At 36.4% G+C, this 16,824-nt stretch overlaps 2 protein-coding genes across 9 annotated transcripts in view; one reads left to right on the forward strand and one right to left on the reverse strand.

The window, feature by feature from the left end:
- Nucleotides 1–3,407, reverse strand: part of LOC127837513 (uncharacterized) — an 81,269-nt gene extending 77,862 nt beyond the window's left edge. For 6 of the 7 annotated variants that reach the window (XM_052364681.1, XM_052364691.1, XM_052364715.1 and 3 more), the window contains exons 1-2: nucleotides 3,092–3,407; nucleotides 2,233–2,309 (exon numbers count right to left, since the gene is read on the reverse strand). In XM_052364681.1, the coding sequence (XP_052220641.1) occupies nucleotides 2,233–2,309; nucleotides 3,092–3,174 (160 nt within the window). In that variant the 5' untranslated portion in view covers nucleotides 3,175–3,407. Of the gene's footprint in view, nucleotides 1–122; nucleotides 467–2,232; nucleotides 2,310–3,091 lie in introns of those variants that run through there. The other variant, XM_052364674.1, reaches the window with a different exon arrangement.
- A 3,119-nt stretch (nucleotides 3,408–6,526) lies between these two features.
- Nucleotides 6,527–15,213, forward strand: LOC127837554 (uncharacterized). Of its 2 annotated transcripts, XM_052364757.1 has the most exons (3): nucleotides 6,527–6,932; nucleotides 7,383–9,392; nucleotides 14,775–15,213. In XM_052364757.1, exons 1-3 carry the CDS (start codon nucleotides 6,862–6,864, stop codon nucleotides 15,007–15,009), a joined length of 2,316 nt encoding a protein of 771 aa, XP_052220717.1. In that variant the 5' UTR covers nucleotides 6,527–6,861; the 3' UTR covers nucleotides 15,010–15,213. The 2 variants fall into 2 exon arrangements, with proteins under 2 accessions (XP_052220717.1, XP_052220709.1); XM_052364749.1 differs by lacking the exon at nucleotides 14,775–15,213 and having other exon boundaries at nucleotides 6,532–6,932; nucleotides 7,383–9,911.
- Nucleotides 15,214–16,824: the final 1,611 nt, after the last annotated feature.

A 16,824-nucleotide genomic window follows, 5' to 3' on the forward strand; every position in this document is an offset into this window, starting at 1 on the left:
ATGTTTAGAGAAAAAAGAACTTTAAACAAACAAACACTGAAGTTTGATCAAACAATGTGCAACAGTCAAAAAACGCTCCATATCACCCCACGGACACTTTCTAGTACGCTGCCAAGACTTACTTGTCAGACGCGACATTCTGACCTCAAGGACAGAAAGGTCATGGGGCATGTCCTCATCACAGTCATCTTGACCTTCATCTTCCGGAAACAAAATGTCCTTTGGCTGAATATCATAATAACTTAACTCCCTTGACTGCCTCTGCCCCATGTTGGCAATTTGCCAGAAACTAAATTCCCTTCAACAACCCAGGCATAATGTTGGCTTAATACAAGAAACTGAATTTAATTTAACCCCCTTTTGTTCAATGTTGGTGCATTGTAAATACTTAAAATCACAGAAAATACTTAATATCTACTTAGTAAAAAATATCCAACAATTTTATGTTTTTCACTTATATTAATTGATGCAAATTTAAACTCTATAACTAGATCTATCAAAATGCATGCCATATAGAAAACTGTAATAACGCACAAAATGTTCTGTTCTAAGCAATGCAAATTCTCTGAAATTGCATGATAATAACAACAAAACATAATCCACAGAAGAAGGCTGTAACAAAAGCTTGTCTGTTTATGTTATGTTTCCACTACTCAAGTTCAGACCCACACCTCTTTTCTGGTTAGTATTATCAGTCCTGCCTCTTGATTGTAAGGAGTACCTGTGATAAAGTCAAATAGTCTAACAGTTACCTTTTTGGGACCAAAACAATCTTTTTAACCCTTACAATGCGGGAACCGAATTTTAAAGGCCTTTGCAAACAGTTTGGATCCTGATGAGACGCCACAGAACATGGCGTCTCATCAGGATCCAAACTGTTTGCTTTTCTGATAGTATTCTTTGAAAAAAATAGAAGAAAATGCTAATTTAAGAAATTCAGCAGACGACATTTTAGCAGACGACAAATTTCACAGCATGCAAAGGGTTAAAGGGGCAATCTGACCCAACTTGGAACACAGGATCAAGATTCTAAGCTTGTAAGTGACAGTTGTTTTCACAAAAATCTTACAACATTTTTCAATTTCAACCTGTTTAGATGTAATATAAAAGTGTTTTGAACTATTCTGCCCTTGCCATACCGGGGTAGTAAGGGGGGTAGTAAGCGGGGAAGTGAGGGAAAATTTATCCTAATTTAACGAAAATTTATTACCTCATATCTGGCTATCAGTGTAACTGAATATTGAAAACTTGAAAAGTATCTACTAACTGATAATGACTTTAGCAAGCTTTTGTGATAGAAATTAAACCTGATGACCCGACAATTAAAGGTTCACTTAAAATATATGGCCCCACACTGATAAATACAGAGTGAACATTCTTCTATCTGCATCTGAAAGGTGCAGATTGCAGCCTGCACCAGATTATACAGTGAGTGGGATACACCACAATTTCACAGTAAACAGATGCTGATCAGTTTATGTGTGCCCCTGGCTCTTTACAACTATGGTGCAAGCAGGTGTACATTTTATTCTGATAAAATTCTCACAGATGTGTTCATGCATTGTTAGTCTAATCTTAACCAACTTGTGTCACGATTCTCTTTTCTCGCTGGCAATGATTTCTACAAGTGTCCACTACACAAACATTATGTACCGGTAGTGGCTACAAAAAGGCTGGTATATCCATGTATAAATCCCTGCAAAGTATTCAGAATATGGCGTTTGCAGATGTGACAGGAGCTGATGCTTATGCCAAATTTATTGTTTGTACTTCAGCTCACATCATAAGTTATTACCTTAACCTCCATGCAAATGGATTTTATGAATATGTCATTCATGTTGAACCAGTCTCAAACAAATGTTAATCTTCTATGTTGTTAGTTTCACGGTAAGTTACAGAAATCAAACGTATTGTTTAATAACTTCATACATTATCAGCCTCCTTTACCTACACTGGCTAAGGTGAGAATGCTGGGTCAAATTAACAAAACAGCCATAAATATAAGAGGTCATTCCATTGCGATATCACTACACTGTACATGAAACTCCCACTTTTGAAAATAAGAAAAAAAAAACAGAACTTTATTAAAAGGAGACATTTAAACACATTAAAACTACATAACTTTAACACTTATGAAGATCGTCTCCAAACTCCAAAAACATAACACATCATCTTCTACACTGGGTCACCTCCATCAGAGGTTCAATAAGGACCCTTATTCCTGCCCCTTACCTGCTGTGGTTGAGTACCCAGTCTGCACTGGCTCCCCTGTCACTGGATGCAACCATGTGGTCTGCTGCGTACTATCACTGAAACAATAAACCACCATTTTATCAACTTGTGAAGAATATAACATACACAGTTCATCGTTATAATTGATACTGTTGTATTCTGCTATAGAATAGCCTTTGCGCACAACAATTTAATTTGTTCCTACTCCTATAAATATATGGTTGATATACGTCTAATTATTTGGACTAATTTGTTCCCAACAAACTTACATATGAAAGTCAGTTGACCAAAGCAAATTAGAACCTGCTGTAAAATGACATAAGGTCGTTGACACTTAATTGAGGCAATAAGACTTTGTACCAAATTATTTTTGATTATTTTTATCAATTTCATGATATTGATATCCTGGTTAATCAAGACAATGAAATGTATATTTATAGAACTTAGAAGGGACTTCGATCAGGCTTAAGCATTACATATAACAATATTTCTATATTTTTTAACTTCGAGCCCTAGTTATTGCTGCAAAATGCTGCAAAAGATTATATAGTAAATTAATTAACCCTGTGTTCATCTAAAATCTTACTTCAAATCACATAGTTACTTCGATGTGCAATAAATACATTTATTACTCAATATTATAACAATTCAATCAATGTTAATTAAACGTTAGTTCTAGTTTTATATACCTAACACTCTTAAATGAGGCGTTATCTCAACACTTAAGTGTGTGAGCAGCTTTAACCATTAGTTTTTCAACTTGTAGAAATTATATACACCTGTTGCGTATCTCTTTATTTAAAACTTTGAAAACTTTCGGAAAAGCTCATACAGTAAAACTAAGAACTGTAATACTTACTCGATAAAGAAAATACGACCATCCTCTGTGACACCATAACTCCAATTAAGGGGAAGTCTTTCACCTAAAAGTTTGGCAGCCATTTTCACGAATTAATCCAAACTTGTCAACAATAATGTCCCATGCGACATGATTCAAAATTTCGACAATATGAACTCCTTTAAGTTTTTGAATGGCTTAAATCCGGCGAACAAAATAGTTTTTGAAACAAATACCAATATTTTACCACCTTTCTGTTATATCCATGTATTTAAAGTTCAATTTATACGGACCCGTTACGCTTCACCTGCGCGAGGAAATGTACAGGTAGATTTTAGCCGACACACTGTGTAATTATAGGCTGTTTCAATAAATAGTTTTACACATTATTGCCATTTGTCGTTGCATAGTCCGTTTCTTCTAATTTTGTTTAAGGGCGTAGTCACCGGTTTATAACAATACAATGAAAAGCAGGAAGGAACTATTATTTGTTCAAAATGTTTCTCGCGAATATATCGATGATTTAATATACCGGTATATGATGGAAGACTTATATGAGATTTAGAATAAGAAGAATGCAATAGATTGTGAGTTTTAATTAATAAAATTATAATTACAAATTTTACCTATAGGGCCATTAGTTGAAAGGTCATAGAATACATTGATTATACTTATAATCTAGTTCACAGATATTAAATACTTAAAAGTTACTTATTACAAGCATGATTTTCATCGTTTTGTGACTTTTACTATCTACGTAACATTCCAAAGAGGGCTGCTATAAAGTATACTTCCTATTTTATCTTTGTATAAAAACGAATTAAGCTCCACACTTTCGTCGCAAACAGGTAGTCTGGTACTTGCGAATCCATGCACCTCGTTAAAGACATTCGAGCGACAAACATGCTGACGAAAAAGTTGTCTATGAAACACCACCAGAGATTAAAAATCGCACATTTTGCAACATGATTTTCTCTAAAAACTATAATGAAAAACTTTTCGATCACATCTATCAAACCAAGCGGAAAATATTCTATAAAGTTGTACACCAGACATCGATTCAAGCATACAAATGTCATATCAAGATCTAACCACAGCACCAGATTACTTTCTTTCACAACATATAGTTTGCTACATGCACAGCTTCTTTCCCCGCAGAACCCGACTAACCCCAGTCAATCTATACCCATCAAACGCCACTTTCTTACCATATATCGCTTACTTACAAGTATGTTTTTCTCGCGCACAGTCCTTTAAAAAAAAAATCGGTGTTTGTGGGGGGGGGGACAAAATTAAGACATACACGTGCACAATGCCCGAACAAAATGAATTCACTGTTACAATAACAACATTTAGCGATAAATTAATGTATTATTGGATTAAGCATTACATAAATTGCGGATCAAATATTAAATTCGCTTATCGTTGCAGAAGCATCAGTCTGAGTGAACATAAATAGACTTGGTGTGAAATGTTTATCTATTTATACATAATAGGTTATTAATGGATAATATAAGTAATAATGGTCCTTTTGTTTTAACTCCGTCATGGCCGGTCCCAAGCCCGGATGAGAAAGTAGGAGGGTTGGGCGTTAGACTAGCACCCTGACCACGCTAAATTATCACCGCTACAGAAAGCCACACCACAACAAATACTACGGATCAACGGTATTGACCAGGGAGAGAGCAAAGACGCAAAACATATGCAGAAAAATCGTCTCTCTGCAAAGAATGTCTTACGGATACAGTATGGATTATGAAAATAATATACGACAATGGAAGAGCTACACAGGTGACATGAGAGAGTGACAGAGACGCTTTTGCTGTGCTGAAACCGATTTGGAACAGCAGGACCATTTAGCTACAAACTAAACTTTATATGTTTAATTCGAATGTAAATGCCGTTCTGTTTTATGGATCAGACACCTGAAGGCATACACAGAATCTGGACAGACAGTTAAAGGTAATCAACAACTTTTATTTACGACAAATCCTGCAAATACGATGGCAAAATCAAATATCCGACCAGAAGCTGTATTGTTCAATGCACACAATCAGGCACCAAACACTTATGCAATAAGGCAGAGGAAATGGAAGTGGATCGGACATACGCTGAGAAGAAACCAGCACAATATAACAAGGAACGCATTGGATTGGAACGCTTCAGGAACAAGGAGAAAAGGTCGTCCAGTTCTCACACGGAGCTGAACCCTTCACGCTGAACTCCAAAAAGGAAAATTGTCGCGAAGAGAAGCCAAACATGTGGCCGATCGGGACCGATGGTGTGCTGTGGAGGCGGCATTATGTCCCAGGTGGAGAAAAGAGGATTAAGTAACTCACCATGCTTAATATTTTCATGCACAGCTTTATTTGGAACTTTTCCTTTAAAGGGACCTTTTTACATATTTCGGCATGTTTAGAAGTTTATCATTAAATGCTTTAAATTAATAAACGTAAACATTGGAACTATATAGTTCAAGTATTAAACAAAAATAAAATTAAAGAAAAGAACGAAAAAAGGAATCCACACCTGGACTCGAACCACATGCCCTTGGAGTAAAAGTCTAGTGCTCAAACCACTCGACCATTCGTGCTCCCGAACCATAACATGTATTTTTATTTCTCATATATAATCCTCGAAGTGTCGCCTAATATAGCGATAACAGCAGAACTTTCTAAATTATACAATTGTTTCACGTTTGTCATTCTTTATAATTTTTAGGTTTTTTAATCGTCAAAGGATACATTTAATGGATATATTAGAGCATGGTAAATGTTCAGTATACTGTTTCCTAGCTAAATAAAACATAGCTACAACGGACATTTGCAAATCTGAATTATTTTTTAGTTTTTTTTTAATTTATCAGAATGTGAAAAGGTCCCTTATTGTATCAAAAATTTATCTTCTTAAATTTGTTGTGGAGTTTGGAGTTATATCTATAAAACACATTCATCCGCATTGCTTGCTTCGGTATGCCCTCAATGTAAATTTAACTATATGAATGAATGATAGTATGATAATAAATATTTTGACTACTGTTTGACGATAAAAAAATGGTAAAAAAGACACTACGAAAACGAGAAATATCTTGTTAACCAAACGTTAATATTCATCTGTTCACCATAAATAACGAGCATTTTGTATGTTAAATGTTAAAATCCTTAATCAGTGACAAGTTTACGGTTTCATTCATGTTCTATACCAGCATCAAAGATGCAGTTTGATTATTTCACCACAAAAAAAAACAACGGAAAAACCCAGTGGTGTAAAAATAACAACGTATATAATCATATCAGACCCGACAAATGACTGTCGCATTCCCATCTAACCACGACTTCGCCTAGCCTTTTTCCAATATCACATAATATTTAGGCATTGAGTTCTCCTATTTCATTCATTTATTTATACTAGCCCCTCAGGCCTCATCGAGCGAATAACTTTCTATTTTAACTCCGTACAACATGTAAACGGTAACAATGTGTAACTTTGTAAACAATAAGACAATAACGATTATACGTCATCTTCAAGTACATGTATATGGTTCTATTCGCGGAAATGGCTCGCGATTATGAAAGTGGTTTAAGCTCTTAGTGTTATAATATAATTAATATCGCTGGATTAGACCATATTGATTGTACATGTAAATACAATTGGAATAAAAACACCGGTGTTTACATAACATGAGCAATGCTGATAACTGACCAAGTTCCATTTAGTCTTAAAAGCAACATTAAAAGGTTAATCTTTAAGTGTGTGTTTTTTCTAAAACGTGTTGCTGATGGAGAAAATGGATGTTTCGAGAACGTAAGACTAAGTCGCTGAAACATAGACTGGGGAAACCCGTTTTAAACGTCATCGGAAGGTAATAGATACCGTTCGTAACGTTGTATTTTAGTAAAAGTGGACATACAATGACCATGCTATAGAAACTGTTAATGATTTTAATTATTTAGGCGTTGTATTTCATTATACAAGTAGCTCTTTTAATCAAGAACATTTAATTGGCAAAGCTCTTACAACATTGAATGCATTAATTGTTTTGTAAATGTCATTATTTTGATTTAAAGCCAAACATTCTTTATCAGCTAGTTGATACATCCGTTGGTTCCAGTTAAGTTTATTCATTAATTTTAATATACATGTAACTGAAATTTTAACGTGTGTAATAAATATGAAGCGTATGTGTTTGTATCATAAAATGATATTTTGGTTATTTTCACTAACAATTTCTCTGCTGAAACATTAAAATGATGAAAAAATCACCTGCAACAAAGACAGTTACACATGCAGTGGTTTCTTTTTGTACTTTCAGAATCTATACAGCTCCGGAAATGGAACAATTTCACAAATCTGTTCTAAAGAAAAATCATATTACGTTGGTGTCTGATATTGACCTTACTTTAAGCTCTGTGCTTGATAGTCTACGAGAAGATGGACTTATCAGTTCAAACGAGGAAGATGCCATCATGGCAGAGAAAACAAAAAGGAATCAGAATTCAAAATTGTTGTACATACTAAAGAAAAGAGACCCGACCACCGGTCCGTATGACAACTTCAAGAACGCTTTAAAGAAGGACTACGGTTTTCTCGTAGAAAAGCTAGAAACAACTGAAAAACAAGTCAGTAGCTCGGCAGCCGAATTGCATAGATCAGAAAAATGCACACATTGTGAACTGATGAAAAGAATAATTCCTTCAGATGTGACGCATCTTTTGTATGAAAATGGGGTGCTTACCGATGATGAATTAGAGGAACTAAACAATGATGCAATTCCTAGGTTGTCTCGTGTAAATCGCCTTTTTGATCTTCTCAGATCAAAAAATAATGCCGAAGAAGTGGCAACTCACTTAGAAAGTAGTTTACGGGTTAAATATAAGTCCTTGATTCATGATGACGAAGGAGCGAATATGAGCAAATACGTGAAATGCCGATGTACGAGATCGACGACGCCGATTGAAAAAGATGAGCAAAACAATAAGGAATCGTGTAGTGGTACAAGTCAAATTATTAATGATTTAAATAAAGACTACAATTCAAACATAATTAAGTCCATTTCATCACTGGAAAATAATATTCCGGCTTTGGGTCATGGAAACGAGTTGCTTTCTCTGGACAGTAATGAATTTCAATCTTCTCTTGATAGACCATGTGGAGCAACTCCACAAGAGCACGATGAGAACAGTTTAAATAGTAATCAACACAATAAGCCTACAAGACCTCGATGGATTACACCAAACGTTGTTAGCTACTGTCAAAAAAGAAGAAATGAATGTTTAATTAACAACACTCCAAATTTGGAAACACGTGTTATGTATAACACGTTCGACAACTGTTTGAACAAATATGATGGTTCACATAAAAATATCTGTATCGATGAATACGTTCAACATAGTATCTACTTACCGAGTTCTGCATTCGTAGGACATTATACGTTGCCCCATATGCAAACATGTTATGACAATCGTGACTCAGAAATTACGCGTCCCCATGCAAACACTAGACGACGCGATGAGAAGAGAAAATGTGTAAGAAAAAGATACCGTGCGCACGTGAATGCTCGTTCGGATGCAACAAAAGGTTACGATGATGTTGATGGAAACCCTGAAGAAGATGATAAAAGCCAAACGCCAGGACTTGGTGCTTTAATTGAAACACGCCCAAAGGATCATGATAGCGACCTTATGCTAGTCAAAAGTGTAAAAAGAGCCTTACCTAACAACAGAAAATTGATGAGGAAGTGTTCGCGTTTGTGGGATCAGTTGTTTTTCCTTCGTGAGAAGGGTGATTGGACAACACATTCTCTTATAACCAAAAAGGCGTTCGAAAAATTTAGTGACAGTCCCGATTTAAAAGTAATGTTGTACAGAAGTGAAATGTGCATTTCTACGTTCTATAAGAGTGATCATGCGAAGGCTTTGGAGATGTTTGATAAGGCATTGGAATGCCTTCCAATGACTGAGATGCCTAACTGGCATCTGACGCGAATACTGCCGTTAAAAGTGGAGCTATGCACACGAGCAAATAAGATGGACGAGGCGTCGAGTCTGCTAGATGACGCTAAACAGGCAATGGTAGCCTTAAGACCGTGTCTTTCAACTGGTGCAGTTTATTTCTTTGAGGCCATGTATCTTAGTAATATTTTACAGTGCACCAGGAGAGACACTAAATCTGCGGACGGTATTTCGCAGAAAGTGAAGACATGTTTTCTGACTGCAATTGAGCACTACGATCAGGAGGAAGTGTTTTCAGTCAAATCGTTTTTAAATCAAGTGTATTTATTCCTGGCTTTGTTTTCTCTTGGTGTAGATTGTAAAAAGATAAGGTACATGCACATTCACGAGGACATTAAACCAGAAGACATACATCTGGCAGAACACTATCTTAGTTTGTTTGAAAACAACTGCTGGAGAGCTTCAACCATTTGGTCTAGAATGTTGTTTTACATTGGTCGTGGGGAGCAACACAAACAAATACATAACTTTGAACGGAGTTTGGACTATTTTAAACAGGCGAAGCTATGTGCAGAAAATGGCAGCTTTGTTGAGCATATTGAATTCATAACGAACAATATTCAAAAGGTAGATGAGCGTCTGTGCGAGCAGCTGAGACTGGAGGCATTGAAGGAGCAGTCTCAAACAGTGAAGGACATTTTGAAGAAGGCTTTGGACAGTACCAGTGAATCGGGTTCATGCGCTGAGGATTAGTTGCTTTTGATATGCTTGAAACTGTTTGTATGAGTCTAAAATGTAGCGTACATTATTGTTGCTAAATTTTAAATGATGTATAAGCATGGTACATTTTATGGAAGTCTTTGTGTGCATTAAAATTCAATTGCATTGTCCTTTAAGTTTGTTTTCTTTTCAGTGTGATGGACAGTAGAACATTACAACAGGTCACTTAGTTTGGTTGGTAGAATTTAGAAGTTGCAGCAGTAAGAGTAGTAAAACGCGTATGGTTTTTATTCAGTAACAGCTTTCAGTTGGGCAAAGTATAAACGTCTCCCTGTCCGTCAGTGCGTCCGTCTGTCTATGCGAAGTGCCTAGTCCCATTTATAACTTTTCCTAATATTTATTGATTTAAGAAAACCTGCCCCTAATTAACCACCAGCATAAGAAGACTGTTTGCGTGTAATAAGAAGGTAACACTTAAAGGTCAAAATTGGTCATTAAATGACATCATGTCTCAATCATAACTTTGTTATGTATTGTTAGATTTTAAATTTACTTAGCAAAACAATGTTAACCATCACTAGACGAAATACTGCGTGTATACCAATCCCCATCATCAAAGAGGAAAGTGACCGGGTACACTTAGATGTGAAAAGTTACATTTGGACGTAAAACAGCTGTAAATTCCTTTCACACGCATAACTTTGAAAGGATGTTGAAAATAATTGGGAACAAATACAGCCCATCGTATGACGACGTATCTCGTGAATTATTTGTCTTCATATCTGTACTTAGCATTTTCAGATCATTGGTCATTTGTATTCCATAAGACAGCTTAAGGACTGTTACTATGTCATTCACTTTCCTATTTTTCAATAACTTGCCATTACAATCCACCATCAGGAGACGACATATCGTGCATAAAACATGCCTCTACCTCATCGGTCTGGTCAAGGCCACACATAGTAACCCCTATCGAATGAAGTCAAAGGTTAAGGACACACTAAGACCTCACAAGTCGAATTTTGCCGTATTGAGCTTCTTGTGACATAAGCAGAGTTTTTAAAGACAAAAGTGGATTGTGGGGGCATTCGTGTCCAAAATGTACATGTCTTATTTATAAATAAAACGGTGATTACATTGTTTATATTCAGTTTAACTTGTTTGGAGTGGGAACTTTTCAGTGACTTTTAAATTAAGCCGACATTCGGATGTTATAAAGTCACATTGGCTCTTAACACACTTATATGCACTTAAAAATCTATTTAATCGAGTGACAACGTGGCCTTGATAAACAAGTCATGAGACATGTGACAATGCGAAGTACCGGCGTCAGCTATACACCCACTTATGTTTGCTCTCCTTCAGATTGTGTTTTCACTTCAATTAACCAAAGATTTATAGATGTATGTTTACAGGTCTTTCAATTAACACATGTTATGCTGCACAATTATATTTGCTATTAAAGGGACCTTTTCACGTTTTTGTAAATCGTAAATAAAAAAAATGTTTCAGATTCGAAAATTTTCGTAGTAATTATAATATTTATGAGAAAATAGTTATACTCAACATTTACCATGCTCTAAAAGATCCATTATAATATGCATTTATTGACGATTTTAAAATCTGAACATAATAAGCCTTGCAACGCGAAACGATTGAATAACTGGATAGTTCTGTTGTTCTCATTATATTTTGTGACACTACGATGATTACTTATATCAATTATCAAATACATTACCCATTGTATGAGCATGGATGGCCGAGTGGTCTAAACATTAGACAGGCCGGGTTTCCATGTCTCTGCGTCCGCGTTCCGTGTCCGTGTGTCCGTGTCCGCGAAAAAACGAACTGGTTGAAATTTGTTGGAGCTATTCCATGTATCCACGTTCCGCGTCCGCATATTTCGTCCGCGTATTGCGTACTCAGTACACGGACGGCAGTCAACATGAAAGGTCGACTTTCAAGCATAGATATTAGTGAAAAAATAATAAATTTAGTAAGGGATCACCTGAAATATACAACCAACGTTTGAAGGAATATAACAAGGGACAAAATTGTCTCAAAACCAGGTTTTCATTGTGAGAAAAAATCTGATAAAGGGAGACAACTCAAACTGAACTTTTGAAATGAACAAAGTTAACCCCCTTTGTAAGTTTGTTTTAAAATAAATCTATTTTTAGTCGTGGCGACCTTGACATTGGAGATATTGACGTGATTCTTTCGTGCGACACACCGTCCCATGATGGTGAACAAATGTACCAAATGATTTTAAAATCTCATAATGAATGACATAGTTATAGCCCAGACAAGCTCATTTATGGCTATTTTTTACCTTTGAACTCAAAGTGTGACCTTGACCTTGGAGATATTGACGTAATTTTTTCGCGCGACACACCGTCTAATGATGGTTAACAAATGTGCCAAATGATTTTAATATCTCACAATGAACGACAAAGTTATGGCCCGGACAAGCTTGTTCCGCCAGCCCGCCAGCCAGCCAGCCAGCCCGCCAGCCAGCCAGCCAGCTCGCCCGCATTCGCCAATCTAATAACCAGTTTTTTCCTTCGGAAAACCTGGTCAAAAACAAAGACATTGCATCAAACATCTGACAAAGCGTAGCCAAACAAACGTCAATTGATGGCGTTTCAGGAAAGTGAGAATAGTAATATGCGATTATATCGTCGGCATATTGTACACTCCATAATCGCTTTTCAAAAGACACAGTATATATTTCAAACAAGATATAACGCTAAAAGAAGTCGCTATTTATGTTCTTTTTTTGTCTTTGTGAGTTCACATATAAGTTTTGAAGTCTGTCTAATACCAATAAATCAGTTTTGTTTATAACTATAAGGTTTTTTAAATCTAAATAAATAAATTAGTTTGACGGTTTCTTATGATGGCACGTGCCCAGTACCTTTGTCTGCGTTTTCGTCTACTAACATGCAGTACTGCCGCAGCAGTCATCATAAAAAAATGTGTGCTCTTCTAATAACGACATCCTAATCCAAGTACCACCACGTTTGGAATGAGCTTTTTACACGGGAAGGCTAATAAAATAAGCGGATGCATGGAATAGATACTCCGTGTCCGTTTACGGAACGCGGACACGGATGCATGGAAACCCGACCTAAGACTTTTACTCCAAGGTTCAGTGGTTCGAGCCCAATTTCTTTTAATTTTATTCTTGTTTTTTTTTTACTGGAGCTTGTATATTCAATGTTTACATTTATCAATATAAAGCATTAAAAGATAAACTTCAATATCTGCCAAAATCCATTAACAGGTCCTTTTAATTCTAAGCACCAAATAATATATCAAAAGAATCGAACTTAAATATCGTCTATAACTAATTGGCATATATATACATGTGTTTGTGGAATTATTTTATTATGTAATAATTGCAATGAAATACATCTAAAGTCATAAAACTGCTACCTTCTTCGTTTTTTATTTTTTTTTGACACAGTTACTTTTAACTTAAATGGCACGATGGTAATAGCCTCCAATGCAACACAAAATATATATTACGCGTGGACGAGTTGATTTGCTCGGTATCTTTATTTGTATGATAGTTTTTGAATGTATAAGAAGAAATATCTTTAAAAAGAATATTCGGCGAATATCCTAACTTTGCAAAAAAGTAAAAAAAAACTTTTCTAAATAATTAAATTGAAAACAAATCTCTTATTGTTGATGCTGTGTTTTTTCACGTGTTAGTCGCATATCCTTCTCATGAAATGTATGATAATAAGTGGACGTATATTCAAAATGACAATAGTATTCGTGGATAAAAATTATACTTAGGAATATCACATTATTGTGCATTTCTTCACATGGCTTATTTTGAATTTATTTCTTCACCATCAAATATATATATGTGAATATTTGATTTACACACAGTTTTCTTTCGACGCATTTAAATCACTCGTTCAGAGCCGCGTCAAGAGAAAATTGGTCTTATGACGTTTCGGCCAGCGTAGCTTAAGCGTAGACTGAATTGTGCTGTCTGGTCAGGAGCAACGATGTTCCGCTATACAACATCACGCAATATTTCTGGTCTCATAATGTACCTCCTGACTAGACTGCGAGATGTGCAGACTGGCCTATAGCTACCCTGGTCGTATGTGGCATAAGACCCATTTTTGCATGGCGTACATGTTATGACAATCGTGACTCAGAAATTGCGCGTCCCCATGCAAACACTAGACGACGCGATGAGAAGAGAAAATTTGTAAGAAAAAGATCCCGTGCGCACGTAAATGGTCGTTCTGATGCAACTAAATGTTACGATGATGTTGATAGAAACCCTGAAGAAGATGATAAAAGCCAAAAGTCAGGACTTGGTGCTTCAATTGAAACACACCCAAAGGATCATGAAAGCGACCTTATCTAGTCAAAAGTGTAAATAGAGCCTTATCTAACAACAGAAAATTGATGAGGAAGTGTTCGCGTTTGTGGGATCAGTTGTTTTTCCTTCGTGAGAAGGGTGATTGGACAGCACATGCTCTTATAACCAAAAAGGCGTTCGAAAAATTTAGTGACAGTCCCGATTTAAAAGTCATGTTTTACAGAAGTGAAATGTGCTTTTCTACGTTCTATAAGAGTGATCATGCGACGAAGGCTTTGGAGATGTTTAATAAGGCATTGGGATGCCTTCCAATGACTGAGATGACTAACTGGCATCTGACGCGAATACTGCCGTTAAAGGTGGCGCTATGCACACGAGCAAATAAGAGGGACAAGGCGTCGAGTCTGCTAGATTACGCTAAACAGGCAATGGTAGCTTTAAGATCGTGTCTTTCAACTGGTGCAGTTTATTTCTTTGAGGCCATGTATCTTAGTAATATTTTACAGTGCACCAGGAGAGACACTACATCTGCTGACGGTATTTCACAGAAAGTAAAGACATGTTTTCTGACTGCAATTGAGCAGTTAGATCAGGAGGAAGTGTTTTCAGTCAAATCGTTTTTAAATCAAGTGTATTTATTCCTGGCTTTGTTTTCTCTTGGTGTAGACTGTAAGAAGATAAGGTACATGCACATTCACGAGGACGTTAAACCAGAAGACATACATCTGGCAGAACACTATCTTAGTTTGTTTGAAAACAACTGCTGGAGAGATTCAACCATTTGGTCTAGAATGTTGTTTTACATTGGTCGTGGGGAGCAGCACAAACAAATAACTTTGAACGGAGTTTGGACTATTTCAAACAGGCGAATATATGTGCAGAAAATGGCAGCTTTGTTGAGCATATTGAATTCATAACGAACAATATTCAAAAGGTAGATGAGCGTCTGTGCGAGCAGCTGAGACTGGAGGCATTGAAGGAGCAGTCTCAAACAGTGAGAAAAAGGCTTTGGACAGTACCAGTGAGTCGGGTTCATGCGCTGAGAATTAGTGGCTTTTGATATGCTTAAAACTGTTTGTATGAGTCTAAAATGTAGCGTACATTATTGTTGCTAAATTTTAAATGATGTTTAAGCATGGTACATTGTATGGAAGTCTTTGTGTACATTAAAATTCAATTGTATTGTCCTTTAATTTGTTTTCGTTTCAGTGTGATGGACAGTCGAACATTACAACAGGTCACTCTTTAGTTTGGTTCACAGATGGTTAGCGTGTGGCTATGATATTAATTAGTGAAAACATCATTTTGCAAGATAAATAATCATATTATAACGAAAAATTAACTTTTATGAAAAAAAATACTATCAAATATATATATAACAAGGTATGCAACTCAAAATCACCCCAAAACAGGGTGCATCGCTTTGAACAGCCATATCTTCATCAAGTGTGCATCGATTTTAACGATCTCGGTCTTATTCAACGCAGAAATGAATTTCCTTTCTGGAACTGTTTATGTCTTGCAATATTTTTACAAATGCTGGATCAACTTTTAAGAAGTAACACGATACCAAACTCGCATGACCCAGTTGACAATGATCATGCAGTCTTTAAGACTGAAATCTTTACGGAGTAAAGGGCATCTTCCCTACAAAGTTCATGTACCTCGATACCATAATTCAATAAAACGTATGAAAAAACATTATTACCGTTCTTGTCGTTACATTATGCATCAAGACTAACTGTCCAGCACCGTTTGAAACCTTTGTTTACATACATTTCAACTAACTGACATTTCAAACACACGAGTGATTTCATTGGTCCAATGCGGAAGTGTGTCTTTACAACTGGAGATTTCATTCATAAAGACTGCATGATCATTGTCAACTGGGTCATGCGAGTTGTGTATCGTGTTATTTCTTAAAAGTTGAACTACTTGCATAAACCCCAAATCGTTCGTGGTTGTTACAGACAAAATCTGGCCTGTGTACTTTTCGTCCTGAATTGAGAGACATTTATGGAGCTTAGTCTCGCCAGTATTTTGGCAAAACATGATTGACTAAAATCTAGTGATTTTTTCCAGGCCGTTTTAGCGTGGCGCGGCGCCATGCCCTTTTTGTAGCGCCACGCTGCCCCCTTTCAAAGCCATTTAGCGCCACGCTGCCCTTTTCAAAGGCCACCGCCCTGCCCTTTCATGATTATACCAATATACATGACATACAACTGGCTTCCATGTGCCCTTATTGATAACATCTTAATTGCCGCTTGACCAAATTTCTAATCCGACTGAATCTGAGTATGGCCCCAATGCAGCGAAGATTCCCGCGGTTGTGAATTAGTCATGGGAAGCGGACAACGACAACGAGCGAGGCATGGTACTGTAATGCGCATGGGGGGGGGGGTAGAGGGTTAGGGTAAGGGTTAGGGTCATAGTCATGCGTGAATAACCCCGTATCAATATCAATCGCTAAAGTAATTGGCTTGTTGTAACACGCACACTAATCGGCCCGTAATGTGTACTCCTCCACGATAAAATCATGGACAGTTAATCCGGAGACTTGTAATGAAAACCTCGATGTTATCCTCCTGGAATTTGTGCATTGAATGCATAATTCAGTTATATCAAAACATTTATTTTAACGCGTAATTACATTTTTGCAAAAAAGTTGTATCTTGATATTTTTCGTCTTTAAGATATTTAATTATTTAAACAATGACTGTAACGTATAATAA

The sequence above is a fragment of the Dreissena polymorpha genome, chromosome 1, assembly GCF_020536995.1.
Source record: "Dreissena polymorpha isolate Duluth1 chromosome 1, UMN_Dpol_1.0, whole genome shotgun sequence".
Lineage (NCBI taxonomy): Eukaryota > Metazoa > Mollusca > Bivalvia > Myida > Dreissenidae > Dreissena > Dreissena polymorpha.